At 39.7% G+C, this 26634-nt stretch overlaps 2 protein-coding genes across 3 annotated transcripts; both read left to right on the top strand.

Annotated features, from left to right (window-relative positions):
- The first annotated feature begins 1094 nt into the window (after positions 1-1094).
- eva1a (eva-1 homolog A (C. elegans)) lies at positions 1095-11609 on the top strand. 2 transcript variants are annotated; one of them, XM_034116904.1, is made up of 4 exons: positions 1095-1219; positions 7435-7605; positions 8340-8708; positions 10274-11609. In XM_034116904.1, exons 2-4 carry the CDS (start codon positions 7503-7505, stop codon positions 10384-10386), a joined length of 585 nt encoding a protein of 194 aa, XP_033972795.1. In that variant the 5' UTR covers positions 1095-1219; positions 7435-7502; the 3' UTR covers positions 10387-11609. The 2 variants fall into 2 exon arrangements, with proteins under 2 accessions (XP_033972795.1, XP_033972796.1); XM_034116905.1 differs by having other exon boundaries at positions 1174-1219; positions 7440-7605.
- Positions 11610-15514: 3905 nt separating this feature from the next.
- Positions 15515-25771, top strand: xkr5b (XK related 5b). Its single transcript, XM_034116377.1, has 13 exons — positions 15515-15734; positions 16945-17034; positions 17368-17473; positions 17650-17816; positions 18412-18545; positions 18659-18737; positions 19502-19671; positions 19820-19931; positions 20046-20216; positions 20391-20575; positions 20742-20825; positions 21703-21883; positions 21983-25771. Exons 1-13 carry the CDS (start codon positions 15626-15628, stop codon positions 22654-22656), a joined length of 2262 nt encoding a protein of 753 aa, XP_033972268.1. The 5' UTR covers positions 15515-15625; the 3' UTR covers positions 22657-25771.
- The last annotated feature ends 863 nt before the right edge of the window (positions 25772-26634 follow it).

The following is a 26634-nucleotide window of genomic DNA, read 5'->3' as shown; positions in this document are numbered from 1 at the left end:
AATGTATTTTTAGAAATGTGTTGATTTAGCACTGAAACATCATTCCCATGTTTCCATAACATGTATTCACACACACACACACACACACACACACACACACACACACACACACACACACACACACACACCACACACACACACACACACACACACACACACACCTTACAATATCAAAGTAGTAACAACTGCTGTTGTTGTTGTGTGTGTAAACATGTAGTAAGAAAGTCAATTCAGAAACATTCATAATACAAACAAAAGGTTATGAACAATGCACATTTTAGACTTTATTAAATTAATTGTGTTACACTGATTTTGAAAGAGGCTGAATAAATCAAATGTTTTACCATAAGTACTATTTTATCTCATGTTAAGCACCGTTTTGTGTGTGGTAGTGTATACATTTGGCACATATGTCACATGTAGCTACATTCAAATAAAGACACATGTGGTTTTCCAGCATTACACGTGAAAAATATTTTCAGATTTCAAAAATCTGAATGTTATGATGTGAGGCATTTTGTCACTTTGTCCCTCCCTCTTTCCCTTCCTTTTTTTCTCTCCTCCTGCTAGTGAGCATTCTGCGTGAAAGAAAGAGAAAGAGGCAGCGATTCTGAATTGACGACTATGCACGAGTGTGACTGTGTGTGTGTTCTTGCTAAAGTGTGTGTGTGTGTGTGAGATAGAGAGAGAGAGAGAGGGAGAGAAGACAGGGATTTGGCCGACTTGTCGGGGTCTTTCATGTCACATGTCTGCCCTGAGGAACTGACCCCTCTCTCCCTGTGTGTGGAAAATAAACTGGAAAAACTCAAATGGAACATCAGAAAACTCCTCTCTGCAAAACAGTGTGAGCAACATCCCTCCTGCTGCCTCGGCATCAAAGAAAGAGCGGCTGAAAGGAAGAATGTATCAACATTTTTCAATTTGCATTAACGTAAGAAAGTGAAGAGGAGAGCAGGGCTTGTATATGTGTGAATATTTGACAACTGTGGGAGGACGCAGAAGATTTATTCATTTAATTATACGCCTAGTGTTTTTTTTCTTTTTTGAGGGAAAGGCAAAGGGGAGGAGAGAGTAGAGAGCAGAGGAGTTCAGAGCAGAGAGAGGAGAGGACCAGAGCAGAGGGAGGAAGGAGAGGAGGAGGAAGAAGAGGAGACAAGAGGGGAGGAGAGGAGGGAGAGGAGTAAACACACTCCAGATGGGATCTTGGCATTAATGAAATGTAAGTATAAATAGTGTGTTTGCACGTGCATGAGTTGCTGAGGTTAATGCTGCTGATGATGATTGTGGTTGTCAGTGTTGTTAATGATGTGAACAGTCGTATGTTGTAGGGAGAATGACTTTATTCCCCTCCATACATCATTACCCTTTCTCCCTGTTGAATATCTTTACACTTTCCAGCTCTGTTTTTCTCTCACTCTGTCTTTGTTCTATTTCTGTGTACAGACGGTCTCTCTCTCTACCTCTGTACTCTCTCTGCAGGTCATGTTAGATAGTATCGGACGGTGCAGCAGCGGAGGGAAAGGACAGTGTCACATTGCATTAGAATTACACAAACGCACACGCAGGGAGAAATACGCTCAAAGTGTGATAAGCGCACGTGAACAATGTGTATAGAGAGTATCTCCTGTGGTGTGTGTGTGTCTGTGTTTGTGTGTGTGTGTCTACAGCATGATTATGAATGAAGCAGGCATACCATACAGTCCTCTTAATCACATGGAGTATAAAAACAAAGAGCCATTGTGCCACATAAGAATTTGGCCAGACTGCGCTGACAGACAGAAAAAGTGAGGGGAATAAATATAAAGAGAGGAAGAAGGAAAAGTATCTTGCTCTTCCTGTTGGGATTTTGGATCTAGTCTTTAATAATGTAGCAGAAACTAACACATTGGATGATACAAAATGAACAAAGAAAGCATGCATGTCCAATTATTGTTATTCTTCTGTGGCTGAGAACTTTTTTTAACCATTTGAATTGCCATAAAGCGATAAACCTGATTAATTTAATTTTCTTGTGTAATTGTGTAAATTAAATTCCACATTTTGGACAATGTGCTCATTTGTATTCATGCATGCTACAAGTAGCAGATGGATAGCTTAGCTTAGCATTAAGGCTGGAAACAGCTAGCCAGTCTCTGTTAAAAATCCACCTGCCTACTACTGTAAAGCTCACTAAATAACATTGTGTATACTCAGTTTCTGTTGTACGCCTAACTAAAACGAATGCAGACTTAATTAATACATGTATTTTATTTATTTTAGAAATGTTTTTAATAAATAGGCAGTTAAATGCATCTTGTCGGGTTTGTACAAAAAACAAGTAAGTGCCCATCCAGTAAGCGTAAGAGTAGCAGCTGCACGTGTCCAAATCTGCTGCATGTCATCCGCTCTCCTGTCTTCTTTAGCTATACTAATTAAATGCAATAAGGCCAAAAGGTCATCTTAAAGAAAAACAAAAAAACTATTCAGTGTATTTCAGGGAGCTGTGGGACTATTTCTTGACCAGTTGCAGTCTCCATGAAGATACTGATCCTAGACAAGAAATAGTTTAGCATGTATGCCAATTGTAGTTTCTTACCTGCAGTTCTGTTCTTGTACAGTTTAAGATAAAAGATAACGTGACAACTATTACAAATCCTATAGATCCCCAGATAATACTATCATGCGACTAATGCTTTAGACACTACAGATGGGCTAACTGTGTATCGTCTTTATGCTAAGCTAAACCAACTTCCTGCTGGTGGTAGCTTCACCAGACAGACACAACAATGATTCCCAACTTTTTATCTAACTTCTTAAATTCCTCAACAATAAAGGAATTATTTTTGAAAAAACGTTTTGGTTAGACAGTCACATGCATGGATTAATACAATGAATGATAAGTCCTCTCATGCATAATACAGTAGTCATGTCATCAGTGTAAAAAGCTCCTGGGATCTAGACTCTTGGTAGCAGCTGTAATGAGCTGGCTGAAGGCCAGGTCTCATACTGAAGTCCTTACATAACTACAGTGTTCAGCTACTTGATAGTACATTTTGGCACGAGTTTTTACTACACTTACCTGTGGAGACAGTTTATCTTTGAATGTGTTGTCTGCTCGCACTTGTTGAAATGTTGTTTGGATGCAGTTACGTAATGAAACTAAACAGTTTTTATTTAAAAAACCAACAAAAAACGAAGTGGGGTCGTTTAAATTAAAAAGCATGCTGATAATATACTTAACTGAGATTTATTTTTGTTGTTTGAATCAAAGTCTATGGTTTGAATACTGCATGCTTTTTGCTGCAAACAACTAACCTCAATTGACAAATCAAGAAGACAAAAAGAGAGAGTAAGAGCAGGAACAGGAAGGAGCGGGGGGGACAGTCACGTCCTGCAGCATTTACACGCAACATCCCAAAATGACCCTGACAGTCAGTGCGTTTGGAATAGCTCGCAGGTGTGGGTTGTGTTATGTCGCACTGCAATGTCATGCAATCTGTGGTCATTGTTGTTGTTTCCTGCTGCACTTACTGTGTTTGCTTTTTGACATAATTACAGGCCCAATATTTTTATTCCAATGAGTGTGTGAAGATTAGACATCAATACATTTTACAGTGCACTTGTTTTCACTAATGTGACAAACACAATGCAGATTTGTTCTTTATTAAGATCTCGGTTTCTACTTGCATGTCAAGAGTGAAAACAAACAAATAATGGGGCAGTTTGAAATTCTCTGAGAGCTTCATCCATTTTTAATCTGTTTTTACAGCCTCACAACATGAGAGTACTACGTGAACGTTTTGGTCCCTTTTTACTTTTGCTCAATTTAAACTTTTTCCGACTGCACTATTCATTATTTAAAGATAGTGTTTTCGGGGTTAAAACATTCATTTTTCAACCCAATAATCGGTGAAGTCTGGTCTTACTTCATAAAGTGATTAGACCTATTTGCAATCATTGATACAATCTTTAATGGAGAAATAAGTCTCATCAACACCCATTGAGGACACAATAACATGATGAGTGTTTTATAGCAGTCAGCTGGGGAAATCAAAACATGTTCATGAAATTAAAAATGCTCGACAAAAACAGAAAACCAATATCAGTGTCCTTTTAACCCTGCCTCACCGTTTGTACTTTCATAACATTATTAACGCTCACACAGACTCATTTCATTTGGAAGAACAGATTCATACGTTTTGGATGTGAACATTATGAAATGTTAGTGAAGAATGTCAGCCCAGGGGCTTCACAAATTATAGAGTAATTATAGAGACACGCTTCAAGCACAGAATGTCACTCATCTGTGTGAATATTGCTTAGCTAGAGTGTTACACTTTTGCAGATAAAGACAATAAAAGTAATTAAGGACAGAGGAATGAGTTGTTCTTTAGAAATGCTTGAAGGGAAGTGTAAATGTCTTGCAGGATTTGAGAGAACCCAGCAAGTGGTGATAAAACAAACACTATTTTTCTTACAATATTAAACAAGCCTGCAATGAGGAATCTTCATTTAGAGTGCATCTTTCAGATCTGTATGTTCAACACTTCATCGTAAGTGTGTCAGAGGACTCACTTTGGTTTGGTATCGGCTCGAGCTTGGTCTCAGTTCAAGCGGTCATGACTAGAACAATGATTTTAGAGGAAATAAATACGGAAAACGACCTAATATTGAAATACAAATAGAAGAAATATCATAGATTTATAAAAGAATATATGTTTTTTCTATATTTTAATAATCACCTTATGAACCCTCAAATATATCCTAATGATTTCGATTTTTACGTTATCTTCACGTACAAGATAGCAGCTGACCAATGAGCCAAAATCTTAAAAAAATGATGTATTGTGAGATATTAAAACTCTTGTAAAGTGATATAAAAGGTAAAGGATCTCCGTGGATAATCTCCAGGACTTTAGCTCTGTTACTCTTTATACCCTCCTCCCCAGTCTGTAGCTGTAAAGTGAAATATGCTTTATATGTATTATCACAACCATCAATACCGCACACCCTCGCACTGAAGGGGTAATTCTGAGTGTGTATAGGGGACTCCCCCTCTGGGTGTGGGGCTGCATGTCTAGACACAATACTGTACACAAATATCTGTCTGTATCTCTACTCTACATTTAACCTGGGTGTTGCAAATAAGTGTTGGCAATAAATGGTGTGGTATGTTGTATTGGTTGATACTGTTCTTGTCTCAGAGAAAAGAACATAAATACGTCCAGGCCCACAGAATATGTCTGCATCACGACCATGTACCGTTTTCAGGTCAGTGCCTTAAAGGGATAGCTTGAATTGTTAATAAATTGGGTTGTATGAGGTCACTATCCCTCATTGTACCACAGTAGATAGCTCAACTAACCTCAGCTGGTTAGTGTGTTTGTGTCATTGTGTGACTTTGGGGAATTCAAAATAACGTATGCAAATATCACACAGTAACATAAACAAATCGAGGCACAGCAGACCAGCATCTTGTATCTCCTGTGTGTGTGTCCACTAGCAAGGTCAGCTACAGTGCATCTTGATTTCTATTTAAAACGTTGGTTTGGCTGATGGCAGTTTGTTGCCACCTAGTGGATCATGTAAGAGACAATGACCTGCTACGTTACCTTTACTTGACTTTCTACTAAAAAACATTTCAGTTCAGTAGTTAACATGTGTGTGAAGGTTAATGTCACAGGGACAAAATACAACCTCACCACAGGACAGCCAGGAGGTCATGGCAGGAAGTTGCCACTCTACAGTGTTAGCTACTAATATAACTAATGGCAAACTTGATACCTGATGCTTTTGAGAGAAAGATAGTAAATAACTGTTTATAGGCATAATGTAGATTGACAATCTTATATTTAGTTCATTGATTTTTACAAGTGTGTCATGCATGAATAATATGCCTAGCCCATTTTTTTTAAAGTTACATTTTGTAAATGAATGCCAGAGGGGGCCCTTATTCTTTGAGCGCATGGTGCCGTGTAGACGCTTTCAGAAATCCATCCATGCTCAGGAGGATAATGTCTAGGATTGGGTTTAAGCCTACAATTTTTCTTGTAAAATGTCCAAGATATAGCTATACTATTTAGGTGTAATTTGCCAATGCATACAATACTGTTTGTTGTTTTTACTGTTGTTTTTGACAACTGTCAATGCACAACCATTGTATGAAACCATACATAATTGCTTTAAAGTGTGTGTGTTTAAATATTGGCATGTGACTGACAGGGAAAAGTCCCTTGCTAAACCCTGCAGGCGAACAGCTCAGGCATGTTTGTATCCACAGCGAAAAGTGAAAAACGATGTATAGATTAAAGTGTAAGGCGTCCAACTTTTCTTAGTACTGTAATTATATTACAAATAACTCATCCTGTCTCATCACCTCTAAGATAAGTTTTAGTTATGGTTAAATACAAATGTCTACAAGAGAGTATTTCTTAAAACACACTTCAATACTTCAACACCGAGTCTGAATCATTAAAAATGAGCGCTGGTGGTTTCACATGAATAACACAGGGCTGTAAAACCGTCAAAGAGTTCCAGGATAACTATCATCTTCATTTAAAAAATATCTGTTTTTACATCATAGGTGATTTCTTAATGTTTTTGTCTAAGACTGAAAATAACCATTTACCCACATTTAAGGTAGGGTAGGTAATTCACTTCAGAAACACTTTTTGTTATATTCCATGGAATGCTCTTAACATCCCGATAGCAATGAATATATTAAATGCTTTGACAATAAATACATACAAAAATTTCATCTGAAGCCGTAGTACTGTAAAAAGCACGACCAATCATTTTAGCCGGCCCGGCTAAAATAACTGGATGGCCTACCTGCCTGTCAGCCTTCCATCTGTGCACAAACTTATCTTGTGCCCTCATTGGTCATGTGCGCGTTCGTGTGTGTTGGAGGAGGGGCTCTGTAAGGAAGTCTGAAGGAAGGGGCAGATTTTTTTTCGGCTGCGTAGTTTCAAATTCTAGCGCACTCGAGCTGGTTTCTCCATTCTTACCTACCCTACCTTTAAGGTCATATTGACAAGGTGCAAATATTGACTCCATACAGTATGTGTTTGTTTTCAGCCTCAGATCCTCAGGCACTAAATCTTAAGGTCACTTTGCTTTTGCCATCAAGTTGAACTTTGGAACAACTGACCTGATGAGGCTCACTGAATCTGTGACCTTTGTTACATCTCTTCTTACAACTCATTATAGACCTGCTTTTGTCATTTATCTATTTATTGCTTTTATTCTTTTCTTTTGTATTCGTATTGACCTTTTTTTTTAGGTGTTTTCCCTTTTCTTTACCCTGTTATGCTTTCACGTCCTAAGTCTTCTTTTTTTAAAGTTGACCTTAATTTATATTGTATTTTGTTTTTGTTTGGCCTTACTGTTTGGCTTTCTGTTGTTATATTGCATTGTGGATATCCTGACATGCTATAATTTCTAACTTCTGTCTAGGGGAGGCATGAAGTATGAGCTCCATTGATCTCTGCAGGAGAAAACAATAGGCTCAAGTGGCTGAAATCATGAGCGCCCCGACGTCAGGAACCCCAAACATGGAGGTGAAGGTGGGCTACCAGGAGATGGCACTGCTTAGCAACATCCTGGCAGCGTACACCTTCATTGCAGGTGTGCTTCACTGTGTGTGATCATCATTATACCCCTGTTGTGCTTAAAGATAAGAGGTAAGGGAAAGGCATTGTTCTCCATTCAGGGGATAATATGGGTTGTCTAACTCTTGGGCCACTCTTGACTAACAGTTGAACTGTGTTAAAAATACTTAATGTAGATGTAAATAATCGTTTGAAATATTGAAATTTAAAATCCTCAATTAAAAAAGATAATCAAACTAGAAAAGTGAAGATCTCTGCCAGGTGTTTCTCCTCTCCCCTCCCGAACAAAGAAAAGGTTGACCTTAATTCATTAGTTTTTCCCGGCTCCTGTCACGATGGTGGAAAACGTAGCAAAAAGAAGATTTATTAATCCCGTATCGTGCCCAAGTTATTCTGTGTATGACATATTGTGTATGAAATAAATCTGCAGATTACAGATCTGGTTCAAAATGAGACCAAACGTTTCTATACATTTCAAGTTTTGACCAACGAACATACTTTAGATAACTATCTAATGAGCAAGTAGGGGGCATATCTGCAGTAAGAAAACTTGTTTCTATCAGGCAGCAGGTGAACAGGAAGCATGTAGTTGGCTGTTATAAAGAGGTTACCAAGAAACTAACAAAAAGACACAGGTGGGATGAAAACTCAACAGTGTTACAAACTAGTGGACAGGTGATTGCAAACAACATACAAAAAGTGCAGCAGAAGAACTTTTTGGGTATCAAAAACGTTTTTTCCCTCTCTTAGACCAACCCGAGAGGACAGCCTTGGTGTTTCTGGGCAGTGTGTGTGTCGGCCTTCTCCTCACACTCTGCGCCATCGTCTTCCAGATACACTGTCGAGCAGACTGTCACATCGGCAACAGTAAGCACCATCGCCACAGGACCAGGCATCATCCTCATCCTCATCATCTTCATCATCGACATCGCAGCTGCCCCCTCCATCCGGCCATTGAAAACAATCCAGACAGCACTGCTGTTGTTCCGGTCAGAGGCCCCGGGCCCACCGGCGACAGCGAATCAGAGGACTGGGATGAGACGTCTGACCTGTCGGCACGGAGACGAAGACGCTTTGAGAGAGCTCTGCTGAACGCCACCATGTTTACATCAGCCGAGGGTATCTAACACACAGACACACACTTATATAGTCATGTCTGATATTAAGACCATTAAAGGTAGGGTAGGTAAGTTTGAGAAACCGGCTCGAGATAGACTTTTTGTTATATTCCATGGAATGCTCTTAACATCCCGATGACAATGAATATCTTAAGTGCTTTGACAAAAAATCCATAAAAAAATGTCATCTGTGGAAGCCGTAGTACTGTAAAAAGTACGACCAATCATTTTAGCCGGCCCGGCTAAAATAACTGGATGGCCTACCTGCCTGTCAGCCTTCCATCTGTGCACAAACTTATCTCGTGCCCTCATTGGTCATGTGCGCGTTCGTGTGTTGGAGGAGGGGCTCTGTAAGGAAGTGGCAGATTTTCTCCGGTTGTGTATTTTCAAATTCTGGCGATCTCAAGCCGGTTTCTCAAACTTACCTACCCTACCTTTAAAGGAAAAAGTCATACATAGTGACGTCATTATGTTACTGAAGTTAATAAAGGAGTCCAATGCGGGTGTTTAAGGCAGGGAGGGGAGTGTGTGAGAGAGAAACTCCCTATGGAGGGAACTTTGTGAGATAAGCCTTTGCAGACTATTTGCATGCACAAAAACCGATAAGAGACACACTATAGGAAAGGGAAAACCCAAAATATAGGCCCCTTTAATATGTTTTTCCCGTGTTTGGATCCCCATTAGCTTCCACATTAGCTTCCACAAAGTTGTTGCTCTTCTCCCTGGGGTCCAAACACCTTCTCTCAAATATGATTGAACTACATGGCACTATACAAATACATTCAAAACAGGAAAGCATTTTTCCAGAAATCATGACCCAGATTCTCAAAATAATCGACAGACCGTGTTGTGAGTTTCACATAGGAACTATCTTCTTTCTACCAAACTACTGAAATACCACCATATCAACGCGCAGCAAAAACTGTGCTTCTACTTATGTTAGAGAGGCTTAACATGACAGATGTAAACGTGAATGGCGTTTTCATTCATGTTTTGGAATTATGCCTTAAAGATACTGTGTCAGTGTACATTAATACTCACGCACAGACTTTTTATCTCTATGAGCACTGCTGGCATGCTCATCCTTTGAAATAGTCTGTGATGTGAAAGTTGATGGTTATGCAAATGGTAATCATGTGGCTGTGCTTTAACCCCTGTGTGTGTGTGTGTGTGTGTGTGTGTGTGTGTGTGTGTGTGTGTGTGTGTGTGTGTGTGTGTGTGTGTGTGTGTGTGTGTGTGTGTGTGTGTGTGTGTGTGTGTGTGTGTGTGTGTGTGTGTGTGTGTGTGTGTGTAGTGTGTGTGTGTGTGTGTGTGTGTTGTGTGTGTGTGTGTGTGTGTGTGTGTGTGTGTGTGTGTGGGTGTGTGTGTGTGTGTGTGTGTGTGTGTGTGTGTGTGTGTGTGTGTGTGTGTGTGTGTGTGTGTGTGTGTGGTGTGTGTGTGTGTGTGTGTGTGTGTGTGTGATGTGTGTGTGGTGTGGTGTGTGTGTGTGTGTGTGTGTGTGTGTGTGTGTGTGTGTGTGTGTGTGTGATATTTGATATTTGATATTTGATATTTGATATTTGATAGATCTGGACCGGACCCAGAGGCTAGAAGAGCGGGAACGGATTCTCAGAGAGATCTGGATGAACGGACAACCAGACATCAGTACAGTCACTCAAAGCCTCAACAGATATTACTGACGCACAATTAAACAGGATGATAGTCAGAGGAATATACAGACAGGCTGGCAGGCAGATGGATGAAGAGAAAACAATTAAAAGAAATACACTGGATGGAATCAACATAAACCACCAAAGAGACTCTTACAGATCCAACTATTAGTGACAGTAGAGCTGGGAGCTTCCCCTCTGCTCTGTAAACAGCAGGAAAACATATGAGCTGTGATCTTACATATAGTCTGTGATCTTACATATAGTCTGTGATCTTACATATAGTCTGTGAGCTGTGACGTCTCAGCCTCCAATGCAGGATGACACTGAAGTGTTGTGAAGATTTATGTCAACAAGCAAAGACACAACGGACCTACAGAGCACACACTGCGATATGTGACTGCTGTTGGTGAAGACTGTAGGGATTTTATCATTTTTAAACATTTTAAAGGTGCTTTTAAGAAAGATATAGCTGGTTCACAACGAGAGGCAATGCTGCCACAGGTCCTGAGTGTGTGTTTTATAATCTAGAGCTGCAACTATTGGAGGATTGAAAATAATCGCCAATTTTTAAATAATCCATTGGTTAAAATTCTGTTTTCAGCTTCTCAAATATGGAGATTTCCTGTTCTTCTCTGTTTTATATAACATTAGACTTACATTACTTACATACATTGTTTTTTATCTGACATAACAAGACATTTAATGACCTCACCTTAGACCCCTAATAAACTACAATGCACATTTTTCACAGTATCGCACATTTTAGCATTTGAACAGACGAAGTGATTAATTAATGAATCTAGACAAAAATGGGCATTAATAATGAAATTAATTCTTAGTTGCAGCCTTATTAAGATATATTTGATATTATGTTGTTGCACTTTTTTCAGCTTATACTTGTTTTTGGGACGAAAGCTCAATGCCAAGATACACAAACATACTGGTGCTTTTACTGCTGGAAATCCTCAGATAAGAGAATACTAACAGGACGGACACTTAATGGCTGTGTTGGTTGATAACATATGTACGATATAACATGACGGGACTGTTAGGTGCATCTGATACTGATCAGCTGCAGTTGTTTTTGCACATGGACTTGGAACAGCAGGTCATCCTGTTTGGATCAGCCTATGCTTCTTGATTTGTCTCATTTTGAAATTAGCTGAATTTATAATAAACTGTCATTCCGAGAATTAATGAAAGCTGTTTTCTGTACATATAATTGAGTAAAGTCCCTCGTAACATTTAAATATTGTGACTCTCAGTTTAATAGTTTTTGAGTGCCTTTGGGTTTGTTTTAAATACTGTATGTCTCATCTATTGTGATCTTGTTGATGGCATTTATAATAAATAGAGTGATGGCATATTATTGTAGACCAATTCTGAAGTTGGCTTCACGCTTGCTCCTTGACAAAAAAATATAATTAGATGTATGTGTTGTATTTTCGATTATTGTCGAAAGCTCTGTTGCCTTAATCTACTAATGTACACAACATTTATGATTTTTTGTCAATTGGAAGTTTACTGACATTTACATACCTTGTTCACCTGGCTCAAGTGGTGGCTCTGGGGTTGTTGTGTGAGCCACCACTTGAGAATTGTCGACTTTTTTAAGAACAAATGTTTTAATGTCCATCTTCAAAAACTCTGAGTCCGACTGACAGTTTATTTGAAACATTGTCACAGCTCACAGGATAGGTACCTGTCAGCCAATAAGACCGATGTTTATTTCCATTCAACTCTCTGGTTGGTCTGGTGCCTTGCCTTTGTTGCATTCACTGAACACGGGAAATTACAATCCTGCCGTCCTCTCATGATGAGGTTCCGGTTTTTTGATTGATTGATTGAAAAGTTTATTAACAGCTTGTATATTGGGTACAGTACAGTACAGCTCAAAACATACAATTGTTAAGGGGATGCAGACCAGAGAAAGACTTTCGTCTTGTTTACATCAGGGTCCCCCATTTCCAATTCATCATATCATTTAAGACATATAAGACATATTTGATATACAGATGGCTTATTTACAATTTACATACAGGTGGTTTTTTACATACAGATGGCTTATTTACAATTTTCATTTTAGATTTCGTTCTAATACATCCTAACCGGACATTTAAGACATACCAAGTCTACAGATATACAGTTAGTAACAGAGTCTAAAATGCGAGTATATACATAGATGGGGGGGGGAAGCTGTCCATTGTACGACAGGTTGAGATTTGTACCATTACCGGGGCCAGTTTTACAATGCTCTCCCCCTAAGGTGCTCTTTAAGAGAGGTTTTGAAGGTAAGTATAGTTTTACTTTCCTTTACAGTTGTGGGAAGAGCGTTCCACCTTGAAGTGGCATAATTGCGAAACGTGTATTCCCCCTTTTTTGTGCCAAATCTGGGTTTTACATGATTTGTGGAGCTCCCTCGGGTGTTATGATCATGGTATTCCTTGACCTTTGGGAAGAATTTTTGACATGTACATGGGTACCATAGAGGTGTAGTGGATCTTGTAGACCAGGCCCATTGCAAGTAGCTGTACTCTGTCGTCTACTCTAAGCCATCCTTTACCAGGTAAAGCATGGTTAATGTATTATATGATTGACTCAATAATATAATACATGACTTTGAGAGTAGGCAATCTAGGCATATTAACACAATTAATTAAACATACTTATCACGGCGACGGTGTACTGAGATAAAATTCATTTTTTTTTCTCTTTTCATTTTTTGCTAGGGGGCCCTTATGGCGCATTTCCACTACACGGTCGGCCTCGGCCACACTCGGTACGGCTCGGTACGGCTTGGGCCTTAACAGGGCCGACTCACTTCATGCTGCGCTTCCATTACAGTTTAGGAACTGGGGTAGTTACTATAGTAACGCAGTGTAGGCGGAGCCGTGACGTCATCTTCAATGAGAAATCCAGAAACACAACACAGCCGTTAGCTGTTAGCACTCAGAGCTCACAGCTCCTTATATATGTTCAGAAACTCGACAAAAGTTAAACAAGTACACACCACAGACTGCCTGTGTCATGGTGAATACAGTCGCTGCTTTATTTATGTCTGTATAGGCCGTTGTTGTGAGTGTGGACGGTCGGGGCATATACTGCGTTAGCTTAGCCAATCTCCATCTAGAAAAACACGAATTTTAAAAGGTTTTTCGCCTGCCGTCTGTCTGCAGACTTGACAAAGCATTAATTCATGGTTTTTACTAACCGGTATCAGTATGTTGTTACTTCGGCATCATTTTGAAACGTGTATTACAATTAAATCACGGTCAAATATGTCCATCTTGTTGTAGTTCTAGCCCTCTTGCCAGCGCTCCTCTCTCTAGTTTAGCATACTCAGCCCGACTCAGCCCTGTTTGTTGGCCCCGGTAGAACCACAATTTTCTAGGGCCAGAAAAGAGGTGAAAAAGTGGCCCCGCGCCGTGCCGCGCCGGTAATTGGCCTAGTGGAAGCACAACCAAAAAAGGGGACGGCACGACACGGCACGCTTAAAGCGAGCTCCGCGCTGCAGTGGAACTGCGCCATTAGTGGCTGCGGGGCCCTAAGGCGGCCGCTTATGTCGCTTAATGGGTCGGGCCGGCTCTGGTATTTACTGACATACTGACTGGGAACAAATGTGCCAAAGGCCCCACCACATATAATGCACACACTTTATACTTGTTTAGCAGAACACTTCTAAGAGCAGGAGTCGTTGGACACAAAGCATGCCGGGTATCTGTGGTAATGACAATGACCTGCGTTGACTTTATCGAGTATTTTCTGTGAGAATGCCTGGTCTATTTTTGGAGTTGGGCTCCCCCTGGTGTTCATAAGGGGCCCTGCAACACAGACCAGCCGTACACTCTGTATACATCGAAGGCTTCTCAATTCTCTAATTACCCCTCCTCGACTCCCCTCCTCGACTCCTATCCTCGTGTCTTAGTCCCGCCCACAGGAGATGCGAGCGGAGGAGTCGAGGAGTGGAAATTAGATAATTGAGAAGCCTTCATCATGTCAGTATACAGTTTAAAGTCAAAGGGAGAGTGCCAAATGAAAAACAGCTCATTCCTATCATGAAGCAACATTTCTGTCCCCAATTCTACACTTATATCTTATTTGTAATATATTAATATTTCATTTCATTTCATTTCAAACCTTTATTTATCCAGGTGTATCCCATTGAGATCATTGATCTCTTTTTCAAGGGAGACCTGCTCAAGTAGGTTCCACATGAAACATTAAAACATAAACAGAACAACAAAAAGGACATCATACAGCATCATTACAGGGATTACAATTTACATAACTATCCACATGAACAGGTACCAACAGCTTCCGATTGAGTAGCATCCAACCGAGCTTTAAAAATATGCGAATAATTGCCTAAAAGTATATATTTTATCCTATTAACACAGAATAATGCACGTTAAGAAAAACGTTTATATACTTTACTGAGCATTTGTTTAGTGTATATGCTCAATTTTACCATTCCCACAGTAAGAATCATTTTTCCAATAAAATCTTCCAATCTTCCAATAAGCCAGTCTAAAAGTCTAAAATACTCAAAATATTATATTACTAATCCATGTCAATCAAACTCTCTCTAATTCATCTAAGCAACATGTTATATGTCATTTTTCAAAATATGTTTATATATTAAAATAAGTTACATTTATATATCAAAGACAAATGATAAATCTGAATTTAAAGCTCGAAACATTTCATATTTAGATTGAACTTTTTTCACAGTTGAAAAATTGTAAAAAATTAGATTTAACAAGTTGTTTTACAATAATCGATGTTTTAGATGTTATGAAAATGAGCTCAATGTAAAGAACATTTTTGATTTATCTCAATCTAAATTTCGAACATTTTATATTTAGATTGATATTTTTTCCCATTTCATACATTTTAAAGTTGTTTTACGGTAATTTATGTCTCAGATGTGATACAAATGTGCTTATAGTAAGGACATGTTGTTAAATATATATATATAAAAAGCTAAACATGTAAAACCTAATGTAGGCTATACATCCACGATTAATAAATTGTAGGCTATGTGTAAAGCTGAACATATTTCCTAACATCTCTCAGGTGCCTGTCTGCTTCAGTCTCTCTACAGTGCTATCGCTTTAACGGGACGGTGTGACGTTGGGACGGGAGCAGACAGAGCTGCAGCAGCTGCACCGACTCTCGCCCCGGACCAGAACATCCTCAGCCTGCGGACGCACTCAGTGTTTCTCACCGTGGATCCGACCGTCCAGGTCCACAATCACAATCCGCCATGAGAGACTACTCCTCCGCGCCGGGACATGGGGGCGCCTGCATGCCGTGCTGCCAAGTTTGCGTGTTCGCCTTTACCGCATTTCTCATCGTTGCAGAGAGGACGGCGCGTGAGTCTAATACCTGGGACACACTCACACGCGCACGGACACTCAACACACACACACAGACGCACACGCACGCACACGTACACGCCCTGCGCAGTAATTACAAAACACCGAGTGCAATATAACTATCACTGTTTATGTTGATTATAATGTGGTGGCATGTGTCCAGGCGCGCCCTTGTTGTATGTTATTTGACTTTTTTTAGGCGTGCGCGTGCATGTGGCCGCGTGCTTTTTTTTTGGCCACTGAAAGGATGTACAGTGTCAGTGTGTGAGGGCTACAGCGGCTGCAAGACAGATGCTCTCATATTGTACAAGAGACAGGGTTCTGGATGTCCTGTGTGTAAAATCGATGATAATCTTACATGTAAAGTTTGACATGTGTGTTCACTTCAGCCGTGATGAATTATAGAGTCAGAGTCTGCAGTCAGCACCAGTGCGCCTCTTTCCTATTTTTATACACTGCATAATATGAAATCCCGTATGCAGCAAAACTGCAGACTCATGCTAGTGATTCCCAGAGTTACTGTTGTAAACAGCTGTGTCATTTCAGCTCCTGAGGGGAAAAACACAGGAGCCATGTTGTCATATTTCAGCGCCCTTTTTTTTTGGAGGTGCATGAATGGACGAGGGGATGGGCGTACCCCATGATGGGACCTGCTGTGCCCGGACAGCCCTTCCGTTTGGCAGCTAAAACGTTTCAGATTACATGGGTGGAGGCAGAGCTGCAGAGCTCAGGGTGATGTGGGGGGGGGTCTGTAAGTGAGATGAGGAGGCAGCATATTGTTGTCAATAAACATTAGATGGGATGCAGGACGGAGGTCATATGAAAACAAAATACAACATTCTCTATGTTCTGGCACGCTGATGAGGACACTTATTTTAGCACTGCAGCATAAGCAGCATCTTACAAATCACTGCTACACACTTTGCTCTTAGTGTATCGGAACATTGTACAATAACAAGAGAGCTATTATCCTATTGCTGAACATTAGTGATATTATGCATGTGATTTAAAGAGCTGATCTGTTTTAATGGCTTGCAATTATGTATGAAGGCAAGGTTTTTCCAAATATGCACAATGTGATATACTTATTAATCTGAAATGTCTTTGGGATTCAGTCCGTATTTTCTATGTATGTGAGTACTTTTGGGATTTTGTATTGTAGTTATCCATAGATTTAAGCTTTTGTGTGTGTCACCTCTTTCCCCAGTGATCTATTGCTTTGTGTACTATCTGTGGGTGGGTCACAACTACTGCTATGCCTATCTTTCCGGCTTCACTGCACTGTTCCTGCTGCCAGGTGAGGTAACAACAGCCACAACAACATCATCAACAACAACAACAGCATATCCTTCCTATATTTACAAGAGAACAGGGGGTCCTCAATTACAGAGACCAACAAGAAATGTAATATGATAGATAGATAGATAGATAGATAGATAGATATAGATAGATAGATAGATAGACCGATAGATATAGATAGATAGATAGATATAGATAGATAGATAGACAGACAGACAGACAGATACATACATACATACATACATACATACATACATACATACATACATACATACATACATACAAAGATAGTTAAAGGTTATATTTATATTTGTTTAATTGGGTTTCCCAGGTTGGGGTCCTCAGTGGCTCAGTTATCTGTGGTACCTGTGTGATGGACGCATCCGCAGGAAGTCTCTCACCTGGACACACATACTGCACCTGGGTATCTTCAGAAGGTGGGCAAACCCCAATAACACCAGTTCTAACTAGAGAAAATTGTACAGTTTTCTTGAAAAAATCAGACATGCTGAAAGTGTGTTTGTGTTTGATGACTTAACGATGTATATGGAGGCATCTGTTTGTTTCTCTTTTTTAATATATCTTCTTCTTTATCTACATCTGGCCTTCACAGGCTGTGGGAGTGCATGTGTCTGCAGGACTATGATTTGTATGGAGAGATCATGCAGCAGGCTGACGTGTCCGCCTTGCGTCTGTTCGAGGCGTTGGTGGTGACTCTCCCTCAGACGCTGCTGCAGACCTATGTCCTCATCTGCACTGATATAGGAATCAAATCTCCGGGTAATGAGAGCCTGAAAGGAAATGTACAAGTCAGGTGGCCCAGTAGACATGCATAACATAATCAGAACAAAGTTTAGAGCATCAATGATTCATATTTTTCTGCGCCAGTGACAGTCAAAGCCAGAGTTATTATGTTTTCGGGTAGTCTATCTTTGAACGTAATATCTCATCAACGTCTTAAGGAAAGTTCTTCAAATTTCAAAAAAGTGTATTTAACTTGGAAGATAAACTGATTTATTTTGGTCGTCAAAGTTAAGGTCACTGTGACCGCGCGAACCACATTTTTGGAAATAACTTTTAAGCTAATTATGAGATTTTACACAAATGTCGAGTAGGATAGTATGATAAGGTGAGGACGGGCCCAGAAAGGGAGTGACAAAAGTACCATTATGCCTATTATAAGTCTGTATTCAGTACCATCAAAACTATTTTGAGGTAGTACCTTTAAGGTAAAATAATGTTACTTTAAAAACCAACCAATTTCTCTGCCATCTATTTCCAGTGTTTAAGTTGAACATGATGTAGCGTCACATTATATCAAAGTATTCATATTTGTTATCCTCTCTGCCTCCTTCCTCCTCCCTCTCCCCTCCAGCCTCGGTGTGTTTTGTGGTGTGTTTGTTATCTCTTGCCTGGGCCTTGGTCCTTTACGCCCGAGCCTGTTTACTCATCAGACCTGGACACCTACAGATGACCCCCGCTGCCATGCTCTGTCGACTCGTGTGGAGGGTGGGCATCTTCACACAGCTGTCCACCAGACAATAGTATACACACTAAGTATGATTGACATATGCACATGTTTGGTTTTGTTTGTGTAACGGGTATATTTTCTTTGTCTGCAGATCAGTATGTTAGGATCTCGATTTGCGATCCTCATGCTCTTCACACGTATCTTCAAACAATGGATCCTGGGAGTCATTGGTAAGTCTCATTGCCAAAGCTTAATCCCAAAACTCATATTTTTGAACATGACAAAAAGTCAATTTTCTGGATAATAACATGAGTTTAAAGCCTCAAAAGCTGAAATACCTATTTTTTCTGTATGGCTATTCAGTCAGAGTGAACAAATAATTTAAAGTGGACCTATCATGCTATATTATAATAATATAGTGTAGGACCATACCTATATAAGGCATATTTATACTTTTTTTTTTCAAAATACCAAACAGATCATGCATTTTAGCCATGCCTCATTTCGCTCAATTTGCACTTTTTTAGCTCTGTTTTTGCAAGGGCTGATTCTGTGAGAACAGCGCCACCTACAGGCCTGGCATATGTACTACAGCGTCTCCAGCGCTTTCGAACGGCAATGGCCGTGGCTGTCTCCTCCTGATTGGTGGAGTTGGCCCAATAGCCGTAGCGCCACTGTCCTGACGTCAGGACAGTGTTCAAATCTGGATCAGTTTTTATCAGATCCGTTGCAGCCCCTTTTTTTTTAGATTTGGGTATGGAGGAAAATAGAGAGGGTTGTGTTTTCTGACACTTGGTGAGTTCCCTGGAACACCGGGGACACATATTCATGTATAAAAGACGTACAAAAGTGCATTTTGCATGATAGGTCCCCTTTAAGTATTTAAAGACGTTGAATCTTGATTGATCTCATCTTCTCAGGATGTGTCAAGAAGTGTGTTTATTTAAATGTGAAAATGTAATTGGTTATGTGTGCGTGTGTGTGTGTATTTCAGGTGTGCATTGGTTGGGTGCAACTTTTTGGATGGTGTCTCAGCAGACTGACATCATCCGTTCAAGTAATCGATGGAGACTCTTCAACCTCGTTCTGGGAGCTGTTCATATCTTCCTTTTCCTCAATGTGAAGTACGGCCAATCCAGATACCGCATGGCTGGCTTCTACCTGGTATGTGTGTGTGTGTGTGTGTTGTCAGTTCATGCGTGTGTGTCGGAGATTTTGGACAGGGCCATCTAGAAAATTAAGAAAAAATCAACACATAACATTTGTGATGAAAGTTAACCACCCCCATGTTTTTGTTTTTATTCTTCTTCAGGCCATGTTCATAGAGAACGCTTTTCTTCTTCTGGCCTTCTCATGGCTGTTTACCATGGTGTCCTGGGACACTGTGGGGATCCCAGCTGCAGTGTTCTGTAGCTTCCTCATTGGTGAGACACACGGCTACACTATGAAAATACTAAGACGTTTTTACACACACTTGCACGCCTCCATTTCAAGTCATCTCTGTTTTCTACTATTTACCTGTTCCCCTCTCTCACCAGGAGTCATAGCGTTGGTGATGTATTATCGTTTCCTCCATCCCAAGTCCTTTGAGATTTTCCAGAGTATTCGCCACAGGGGAATAGGCGGAGCCTGTGCTGAGCGTGGATCTACGCTATCATTGGAGGAGAAAGTCACGCCTACTTTCCATCGCCATGCAACAACACTGACCGGTCTGTTTATCTATCTATGTATCTATTAGATATCTATGTATCTATTAGATATCTATCTATCTATCTATCTATCTATCTATCTATCTATCTATCTATCTATCTATCTATCTATCTATCTATCTATCTATCTATCTATCTATCTATTTCATATCCTATTGTTGTTAATCTAATCAGGAGGCGGGACCCTTATGGATCTCCCTATCCAATGGGAAGGCTGGAAACATCACCACTGGCTGCTGATTCGCTTAGCCATGAAGACGGGGGATGTGTCTAAGATCTGGTCGTCGTATGGCGAGGGGGGATTGGCCGGACTGATGGGTCTGCCTGAAGAAATCCACTCCCCTGATGTACATCATCGGGTGTGTTGCGTTTTCTTTTTAGCAATTACATTAAGTAGTGAGACTGCATTAAAAACAGTTTCAGTGGAGATATATCTGTCCTATCTGACATGTGGATTAATGTGCAATGTATATTAATACTACTTAAAAAGGTTTTCTCATTGTAATTTGTCCTGGGATTTGTCAGGGTCCACTTATTCCGCCGCAGGTTCCTCAGATCTCACAACCAGCCCCTCAACCGGCTCCACCTGAGGTCAGCCCGGCTCCACAGGCAAGATCTGGGTTTCATTTATCCCTCTTTATCAATTACTCACCCCGTGTTACATTGAATTTGTAAAGAAAAGTTATTGATGAATTGAAGTAGATGGTGGCCACGTAAAACATAAGCAAACGAAATAATGATAACCTCGTACAAATCTTTTATAAAATTCTTTCAGTATAATCCAAGTTTCATTTATTTAGTCGTGTGCTAATAACTACATCAAAAACAGATGCATTTTTGCTAACGACTTGAGACTGTTTAAATGCAAGCATATATATATATATATATATATATATATATATATATATATATATATATATATATATATATATATATATATATATATATATATATATGGAGGTGTGTGGCGCAGTGGACTAGTGCGTTGGTGTTCGGATCAAGGGAGCACAGGTTCAAACCCCACTGCAGTCAGCATGTCGTTGTGTCCCTGGGCAAGACACTTCACCCCAAATTGCTCCTGTGGGGATTTGCTTTGGATAAAAGCGTGTAACAAGTAACATGTAATTTAATGTAATGTAAAATACAATTGTAAGGTTATAGCGAGTAATTGATTTATTTAGTCATTATTTTGGAAGAAATATTAATTTAACTGATAATATAAATTAACATAATAGTAGATTTACACTCAAAGCCACTACTGTATGTGTAGGATTTGGTAATGCAGACACATACAAGCTAAAAAGCTAAAAGCAACACAAAGACTGCACAAATGTTAATGAAATATCAGTGCAGCTATAATAATCACAGTGTACCGTATAAAACCGTTTTAGAACCTGTGTCAATCAAGGGGTCAGCCATCAAATTTGCTAACAGTGTCTCTCAGTGTGTCTGCAGTCTGAGGCTCAGCTCTCTGTCTCGTCCTCAGGTGCTAGCGGACGTCCCACCTCCAAAGCCGGCTCTCTCTACTGTCATAGCCAGACCAGTTAGAAAAGCTCCACCCACAACTATCCAGGATTTGAGACATTTCCCAGAGATCGCCCCTTTCCAGGAGGTCATCATGGAGGAGTCTGCAGAAGAAGAGTCCAGAGCTACACCATCAGAAAGAGGTTGGTTTTAACACTTAAGAGTGGCAGTATCTCAAGCATGATTTTACCTTAGGAGATGGGTACTGTTTTAAACACACTTAATCTTGATTTTTTTTTAAGGTGATGAGGACTTTCTGAGTGCTGCTTACGCCTCGCCCTCACTTTCCTCCCCGCTGCAACCAGACAGCTTCTGTCACATCGACAGCAACATGTCCCTGACCGAAGCCTCGTCCTCCGTAGCCTCGCTGGACATCAAGACTCCCGTCTGGTCACCTGAGCGACGCTCCTCTCTCATGATCAGTTCCCCGGATAAAAAACCATCGATCCCCGGAGAGTCCAGCCACACGCTGTACTTCAGCGCGGATGCTCAGTCCCCCTCCAGTGGGAGCTATCTTGGCTGGGGCTCTGAATTATCGCCCATCTCCACTTACAGGAGTCCTTACCGGATCAGGGAGGCTCGTTTCATCCCTTCCACCCCACGTCTGGAGGCTCGAGCCAGGGCTGAAAGTCCAGGTCCGTCCTCTGTGGTTATCACCCCTGCCACTCCTGGTACAACACCGGGCCCGACCCCAGGAGGGACCCCTGGAACATCGACCTCTACCGCTTCAACTCCCGGTACTGCAACACCCGCTGCTTCAACCCCTGGTACTACCACACCTGTAGCTTCCACTCCTGGTGCTTTGACTCCTGTTGCGACCACACCCGGTGCTCAAGTCGTTCCCCTCACTCCGGTCCTCGCCCACGCTCGCAAACAGATGGTGCAGGTGGTGGACAGCAGAGAGAGGTTGGTGTAAGGAGGATGGGGGGTGAAGGGGAGGATGTGGGCAGTGATGTCTTTTTTTTTGTTAAGCAGTTATGATATACATAAATTCATGCATTAACTATCTTGGCTATCTATCTAGGGGGAGTTCAAGGAATACTTCAACCCCCAAAATTAACATTTGTACAACAATTACTCAGCGTATGGTACCCCCAATTCTTGAAGAGTCAAAACACTTAATTTAAGTTAACGGGGGTTGCGTTTAACAACAGCAAAACTGTATCAAAACATCCAATACAATTAAAGTCTCGTTTATCAAGTCAGAAATGTATTACTTCCCTAACACATGCAATTTTGCTAAACCTTAATTTTAGTCCAGGAACGCTTCTTGGCCATGCCAGTCCGAAGAGTTTATAGGGAAGTTTTAAATGAAAAGGCATGAAAAGGTATGAAAGTGCAGAAGCATTTCTTCAAGAATTCAAGCTAACACAGGGGGACTTACAGGATACAAGGGTTACATATACAGAAAATGAGCATGCATTGGTATCACACTTGCCAACCACAGGAAATTATCTAAATTCTCAATAATAGTACCTCTGGCTTTGCTGTACGTATAACGGTCTTTAAAAAGGGAAGCGATGCATTTAGGTCCGTGTTGCTGCACATTACTGCTAGATGGTTGGTGTGCCTGCAGGAAGGAGGGTGATGTAGGAAACTCTTTGCAAGCTACTGTGAAAAGGCTAAAAGGGAAGCATCTGGTGAATTTAAATGTATGAGGCGAGGCACGTGGTCGTCTGGTTCCTGCCGAGGCAATCACAAGCCATTCTAAATATTCAGTCCTATAAAACCATTAATACAAAAAGATGGTACGCACTACAGATCATTATTAACAGAAGATTGAATCTCGTTACTCATCAAGAGAACACACAGATTCAAAGGTGCTAATGAATGTGGGGCATGCTTTCATTTAGATTATATAAACCCTTCCACTTTTTGGGGAAACTAACCATAACAAACCTAATGCAGGCAGAGTAGACAGCTGAGATTTGCTTTTTTGTTTTACTTATCATAAACATTACGAGCATATTAAATTATGAGCGGTGAGGAAATCAAATAACATGATAAAGTCAGAGACTTTTTGAATTAACCAGGTACTTTAAAATAGTTTACAAACACCAACATGCTGAATCTCTTCTAACTCTTCTCACAAATGAATCTTTCTTTTTTTATTCTGATATAATCAAACTAATAATCTGCAATGAAATATCAAAATACTGCAAACCTAAAGCTTTTACGATGATGTTGAACATCCCGTCCAGTATTCAGGAAGCCACTCATTCATGCCACGAGTTAGGTCCTGTGTCCACTACAGTACAGTACATAACACACAGTACTGACACACACTCTTATTGAAATCTGTTAAACAGTTAAACATCTATTCACTGATGTAAACATATTTTATCCAATAAATGCTCTATTTTTTTCTTCGCTAATTTTAATTGCAAACATTTCAGCTGGCACTTTACAGCAGAAGGGTGCAGCTACAGTATCATGATGTGTGTAGACTACACTTTATAACATTAGAATATGTAAAAGAGAAATTGTAGTAGAATATAAAAATATTGAAGGGATATCAGATCCCATTTTATTACATGCCTTTCTTTGTATCCGTATCATTTCTTTTTTAAGTTAATGATGGCTTGTTTTGATCTATTTTACAAACAAATATTTTGTTTGGTATTACATTTTACTGAGTGATTCTCTCATAGCATTCAGAATTATTTTGAAAAGTGCAACTTTTAAAATGTTGCTGAACAAGAAATAACTTACTCAAATGTACACAATACAGAGGAGAAACCTATTTTAACAAAGTTTAAATATAATATGTATATATATAACTCTAAATGTATCTCATATTCTCTTCTAAAGCCCACTTTACTCACTAATAGGTTTGTCCTATCTTTTAGTTGAACCTCCTATCTTAGTAAAACTGAATTGTGACAAACAGATTCATTTGTTTATGTTGCAATGAGAAAATGCAATTTCTTACTGAAAACTTTGGTTGAACATTTAGATAAAGAAAGAAACAGGGAACATTGTAAGGGGCAGAGGTATTTAATAGAAATATTGCAGAAAGGGAACATCCTGGGTAATGTGCTGCTATGAATGTCAAGCTTGGTCGATGCCAGTATTATGTAACGTTATGAGTATTATTCATTTTAATATATGAAAGCCGATTGTAGTCATACAAAGAACAATATCAGTCTTCCATGTATATTTGTCTTCCGTTTTTATTTACCTATGCTATATTATTTTACTTTCTTTGTTTATTTCTTAGCACATAATAACTATAACGTAAGTTCTATATCTGACAATGAGCAGTTTGGTAATGAAACATTTTGGGAATATAATTTGTGGTTTATGGAACAATGTACAGAGAAGAACATCCTGAAACTGTGTAAAACTGTTATCCATAGACCTGCTGATTGACAAAAGAGTCACTGCATGTTACTCCTTCATCCAAAGAATTGTATCTGTTTCTTTAGAGAAAGAAAGCACTCGCTGTAACTTCATACACACACACTTCATAATAGTTAACACACATGCTAGAATGTATGCGTTCACAAGAGCTATAAGCAAGCTAATGAAATGTATCTTAGTGCACTAAAAAAAAGAATCTACGCACACGCTTCAGAGTGCAGCGATGCCTTGGCTTGATCGTCCTGACTCAGCGCTTTGCCTTGTAGACACTCAGTCGCTTGTTAATAAAGTGTGTATTGCTTTATATAATACCAATATGCTTTGCTCTGTGTACCTGGTGTGTATGATAATCTTTGCTTGTCTTTCTACTTTGTTTTATTTTGTATTCTTTTTAAATTCCCTTCTTTTATATTGATCACATGTACTGTTATGAAATGTGTGGAGAGCCAAGGTGCGGTGTGTCAAGGTTACACATTGATTTAGAGACAGCATTGTTTTCAATAACAGATTGAATAGTTTGCTGATTGATTGTAACGTCACTTAGACACTGGAAGGCCTCCATTTATCAACATGCATCACCTCACCTCTACAAGGATCTCCACAGTACTGTGGCTGCTGGTAGTGAGTCATTAACTGTGCTAATGATGTGGCAAAATAAAGTCATCAGTCATGATCAAAGAGGGCTGTTTTGTGATTTTATTGATGGTCCTTGATTCATTTACAATTAGTGATGTTTCATTTATGTGTTTGTGCTTACACAGATAGGTGGAAATGCATAATCCAAGTGTAAAGTATACAGTGATAATAGTTTTCTTTGACCATGTTGGCATAAGATGAGCTTCAATAATGAAGGTGTTGTTGGACCAAGAATCAGGTAATGAAGCAGAAATCTCCCAACCAGGCTGTAAATATTTGAGTTTCTATTGTGCTTTGAATAATTAAGTCCAATACAACTTTATATATTCTTGCATGACATTTTTTAAGCAGCAGCTCATCACACAGGTCAACAAAAGCACCCCACCTAAAAAAAGGATCTGTTTATTTGCCACTTGATTAAAGTTGGTGTGCTGTGCTTATTATATTTTTCTCATCTCATCATTTTTAAAGTCAGATGACAGACTCTTAAAAGGAAGAGAAAGTGGCCTGGGGACCAGCATGTTTTCCGTGGTCAGTGATTCACAGCATGAAACAGCTCAAACGCCCCAAAATAAAAATAAATAGACAAATACAATACGATATTATACTCTCACTTTACCTATAATAAACGTTTTTTGGTTTCAAAAGGTTTCATTATAGCTCTTTTATCGTAACATTTCTACCAAATGAACTAAGGTGTGCTACAACAGTCTTCTTTTAAAATAAAACGTCAATTTTTTGCATGTGTTTAAATTGTGTGTTAATGGGTAAATATGTATATTTTTGATTATACTCTATTATACCTTACCTTATAGCCTACCTTTTAAAGTCGACTCAGATTCACATTTAATTAATAATAATGATAATCCTAATATTATTAATTATTCTTCTACCA

This window comes from Trematomus bernacchii, unplaced genomic scaffold (assembly GCF_902827165.1).
Source record: "Trematomus bernacchii unplaced genomic scaffold, fTreBer1.1, whole genome shotgun sequence".
Lineage (NCBI taxonomy): Eukaryota > Metazoa > Chordata > Actinopteri > Perciformes > Nototheniidae > Trematomus > Trematomus bernacchii.
This window is presented reverse-complemented; position numbering and strand designations above follow the sequence as displayed.